This window comes from Pelobates fuscus, chromosome 7 (assembly GCF_036172605.1).
Source record: "Pelobates fuscus isolate aPelFus1 chromosome 7, aPelFus1.pri, whole genome shotgun sequence".
In the NCBI taxonomy this organism is placed as follows: domain Eukaryota; kingdom Metazoa; phylum Chordata; class Amphibia; order Anura; family Pelobatidae; genus Pelobates; species Pelobates fuscus.
The window spans coordinates 89,194,433-89,199,174 of record NC_086323.1 but is presented as its reverse complement, the minus strand read 5'-3'; the positions used below and the strand labels follow the sequence as shown (position 1 = coordinate 89,199,174).

Genomic DNA, 4,742 nt, shown 5'->3' with positions numbered 1-4,742 from the left:
TACAAAGAGTCAGTAGCTAAGGAGGTATCATCCAGCCAGACACTCTTAGTGATGGTCATCCTATCCCAATTGCAGGGAGATCAGAGTCACATGTTGCCTGGGCACCCTGATTCACCCGTATTCATGCATTTTTGGCTTGTTCTTTTGATTTAATTTCTGGAACGACATTTGTCCGAGTTTACCAGATATTTGACCAAATGCAAGGTGCCCTGAAAAATTTTCAATCTTCAAAAAAAATGATCTAACAGAACCAACATTTCTTGCTGTGCACAAGTCTAATATTTGCATGCATTGTTTATTATTTTACCAAGTCAGAAGCAAAATATTCTCATTATGTTTCAAAGTTGTATTCATATTTTACTCTTATTTTCAGATATTTCATTCATCATTCCATTCCATTAAGAAGTTCGAAAGCCATAGAAAGATGCCATGAGATTGCAAAATTCCTGTAAATTAATTCTCCATTCAGTGTGTTCAGATGAGTTATTTTAAACGAAATAACTCCGCAAGGAGATGCAAAATGTGCTTACTGGTGACACCAAAGTGAGGATCTTGCATGAGGAATCTGTCGAAAATACTGTGCTTCAACGGTGATAATTTGGGCTACTAGATATGAAAGATGCATGGAAAACCTTCAAGTGCCAAAGTATGAGTTCATTTGGTTAATCGCTGTAAAGAAAGGCAGATAAAGCATAATCAAAACTTGGAGTATTTCACAACTGCACAAGACTCAGAGGTTACTAGCTGGAGGACAATCCATGCTTTATAGCTCAGACATGAGGCTGAAAAAAATATTATACAGCAATATGCAAACAACAACAATGTTCAAATGTGGCCACAAAGGGCATCTGGAATAATTGTCTATGTAGTTCATGTTGTAATGGACCTTATTTAAGATGTTAGAGTATTCTATCAGGACAAAAGTATTTTGGGGCAAATTATTTAGAAAGTTTATGTGTAATTAAAAATTAGGCAGCATGACCTTAATGACTCTCTATAGGTTATTTTTAACAAAGCATACTTTTAAATATTTCCTTTGTATACCTCAACAACTTTATTTCTGAAATATCATCATGATGTTTTCTTTTCAGAGAAGAAAACAATACAAATGAGAAACACATGTAACTTAGTTCATGTATGTTCGGGTTTATTATTTCTAAAATTCAGAAACCTTCATGATGCCATCTTATAAACAACCATCATTGTGTTCCAGGAGATCATTTTTTGTCTTGGTATTTGTGCTAGTTTCACTAATTTGTTTAAGTGTGTATATATATTGCATAAAGGTGGCTAAATATTACCCTTTCAACCAAACACAAATAGATTCATCAATGGAAATCATAGATACTAAAACAATGTTAAACATTTCTCTTTATCAATATATCATCAATGAACCAGATAAATGTAAAGATCAGGTTCCATTCTTTATCTTCTTAATAACCACTGTAGCAAAGCAAGTGGAACAAAGGCAAGTAATTAGGAACACATGGGCAAACAAGGCAAATGGAAATAGGACGGGGGTGACCATTATGCATTTGTTTATGTTGGGTTTTGACAAGGATACAGATTCAAAGTTTATTTTAAATGAAAGTCAGACATACCATGACATTATCCAAAAAGACTTTCAGGAGTCCTATAACAACTTGACTATCAAAACTGTAATGGGAATGGAATGGATTTCCAACTATTGTCCCCAATCAAAGTATGTCATGAAAACAGATAGTGATATGTTTGTGAACACTGAATATTTGCTGGAAATGCTCCAACAAAATCTGCCTTCGAAAACAAATTTCTTCACTGGTGCCGTTCTCAGAGGTTCTGTTCCTCGAAGAGCAAAAGAAAGCAAATGGTATGTGCCATTTTCCATCTACAAAGAAAACTACTATCCCAACTATTGTTCAGGAACTGGATACGTGTTTTCAGGAGATTTGGCTCCAAAAATCTGGAGATCATCTTATAAAATAAAATACCTGCATCTAGAAGATGTCTTTATTGGACTTTGTCTTAGAAAAGAGGGTATAGATATCACTTATCCACCTACAAGTGGTTTGTTTAATATTTATCAAGTTACATTTTCCCCTTGTAGCTATTACAAACTTGTTACATCCCACGGCATGCCTCCAAGTAAAATACTTAAAAACTGGCAAGATATGCAAGAGCATAAAGGGCAATGTTCAAGATGTGCTTATAAATTCTAGCCTTTCTACATTTTCAAATTTAGGTACAATCAAGGTTATGCATTACACTGAAAAATTCTTTATCTCCACCATAATCATATCTAGTCTATTTTTTGCCTCTGTTTAGCCATTCAGATTTAATTATTGAAAATTAAGTCTAGTGAATAAACCCACTGAGTGATAGAGGAAGAGATACAGTTCTGTCTACAAAATACACACACATGTACACTCCCCTGTGGATGAGGCCTGACAGCCAAGATGGCCAGATGTGTTTTCTTGTTGCTTTTGGATATTTGGGCCTAAAACAAGCTTCACAAGTGGATTCCTGCAAATTAAGCGCTTATGCACTACTCACAGTGGATGCTGAATCCCATCACACCTATCCAATCATGATTTTGGGGCACTCTGCTACTTCTGTCTCACGTCCGAGCCTGAGGCCTACTACGAAAGGTGTGCCAGTGACTGGGAAAATGGCCGATTCCCTGGCCTTGGGCGCTGATCCCGAAACTGACCGGCAACAGTCCTGTTACCTCCTCCCCTTTGGACCGGCGGGGGATATCTGGTTCCCACTGGGTCACTCAGACTCCTTACCTGACTACTCAGGGCTTCCTGCATCCAGTGCTTGTGGCATGACCAAGATGGCCACCGTGACAGAGCCTCAACAGGGGCGAGTGGATTTGGAGGGCCAGGACTGGAAGGCACAATTTGAAGCCAGATTTGATGCACTCTGAAGTCATTCTGGAACTGCATTACAAACAGATCATTTCACCTCACTCTGCCTGCTACCTTTTTGCACTGTGAGGCATGCTCAACCACTGATGCTCTTTTTGGACTGGGAGCCATCATGGAGACATTTCCACACCAAAGCCCACACACCTGTGTAGACACCCAGACCTCGGAGATCCTGCGGGTCGATGATCCTGCCACCAGGAGTAGGGGGATCTATGGACACAAGGAAGGGGCTCCCATCACGACCCGGAGCCCAGACTGCAGGAGCTTGTAGCAATGCCGACTACTGCTAGGCAGCGACACAGCTGGTACCATCCTGTGTCAATAGGTGAAAGCAACAGGCCAGAAGTAAAGCTAGCCCTTAACTTATGGCCCAGCATTAGCATAGATTGAGCCTGAAAGGTTCCCAACATTGCACCAGGTGTAGTACCTGAACTCTAGAGGCTTACAGTCGTGTTTCATGTTACATTTTTTATCTCTACCTTCAACATTATCCAGGACCCAATAGTTTTATTATTTGTACATATCAGCAATGGGCTGCAACCCTCATACCATGTTTTTATTTGTTTTTGATCTGTTGCCCTATATTTTAATCTTGTCTTTCATAAGGACTGCCATGCTTTTTTCTTATGCCTACCTCCAATGGTAATAAGTCTCTTAAGTTTCGCACATTCTGTTTACTCATTACAGGACTGGGTATAATGCAAATTACTGTTATTTATTGCTCTAAGCCTTACATTAAGCATAGTCTTGTCTTTTCATCTTGTAACTTAACCATCTCATAATTTAGCAATCCACAGTACTTATTGTGCTTTCTACTACTGATCACAGCATCAGTCTAGCCTGATTTCTAGAATGTTTATTTACTTACCTATTGACCCTAACTTTTACTAGCCTATTATCTTAATGCAAAAAAATGTGCAATTTCTCTATATGCCGTGATACGATTATTATCTGTTTTTACCATGTTTGGTATCGCTGTCGTGGCGTACCCAGCTTATTTGTTATCACTTGCACACTGAAAATAAAGAATTAAAAAAAAATACACACATATATAAATAGAGAGGCAAAAATAAATGCCCACACATTGCACAAAAAATCCTCCTTTTTAAAGGACCACTCTAGTGCCAGGAAAGCATACTCGTTTTCCTGGCACTAGAGTGCCCTGAGGGTGCCCCCACCCTCAGGGACCCCCTCCCGCCCGGCTGTGGAAAGGGGAAAAGGGTTAAAACTTACCTTTTTCCAGCGCTGGGCGGGGAGCTCTCCTCCTCTTCTCCGCCTCCGTTCCTCCCCGTCGGCTGAATGCGCACGCGCGGCAACAGCTGCGCGCGCATTCAGCCGGTCACATAGGAAAGCATTCATAATGCTTTCCTATGGACGCTTGCGTGCTCTCACTGTGATTTTCACAGTGAGAATCACGCAAGCGCCTCTAGTGGCTGTCAGTGAGACAGCCACTAGAGGATTAGGGGGAAGGCTTAACTAATTGATAAACATAGCAGTTTCTCTGAAACTGCTATGTTTATAAAACAATTAGTTAACCCTAGCTGGACCTGGCACCCAGACCACTTCATTAAGCTGAAGTGGTCTGGGTGCCTAGAGTGGTCCTTTAAGAATATTTCCAGTAAATGCAAATATTTTTTTTAATCCAAATTGTGCCTGATTTTGATATACATTATGTTTTCAAAACTAATAATTTTATACTTGTTATATTTATATTGACTGGAGATTATATAGTTGATTATATAGTTGAAACATATTATAGTTCAACGTGGAGGTTTGCAAATCATTGTTGTATAAATTTCTTTTTTATGGGAGCTTCTTGTAGGAACATGTTTT

At 39.3% G+C, this 4,742-nt stretch overlaps 1 protein-coding gene across 1 annotated transcript; it reads left to right on the top strand.

Annotated features, from left to right (window-relative positions):
• The first annotated feature begins 376 nt into the window (after positions 1 to 376).
• On the top strand, positions 377 to 3,266 carry LOC134568711 (beta-1,3-galactosyltransferase 2-like). Its single transcript, XM_063427363.1, has one exon. It carries the CDS (start codon positions 1,176 to 1,178, stop codon positions 2,196 to 2,198), a length of 1,023 nt encoding a protein of 340 aa, XP_063283433.1. The 5' UTR covers positions 377 to 1,175; the 3' UTR covers positions 2,199 to 3,266.
• Positions 3,267 to 4,742: the final 1,476 nt, after the last annotated feature.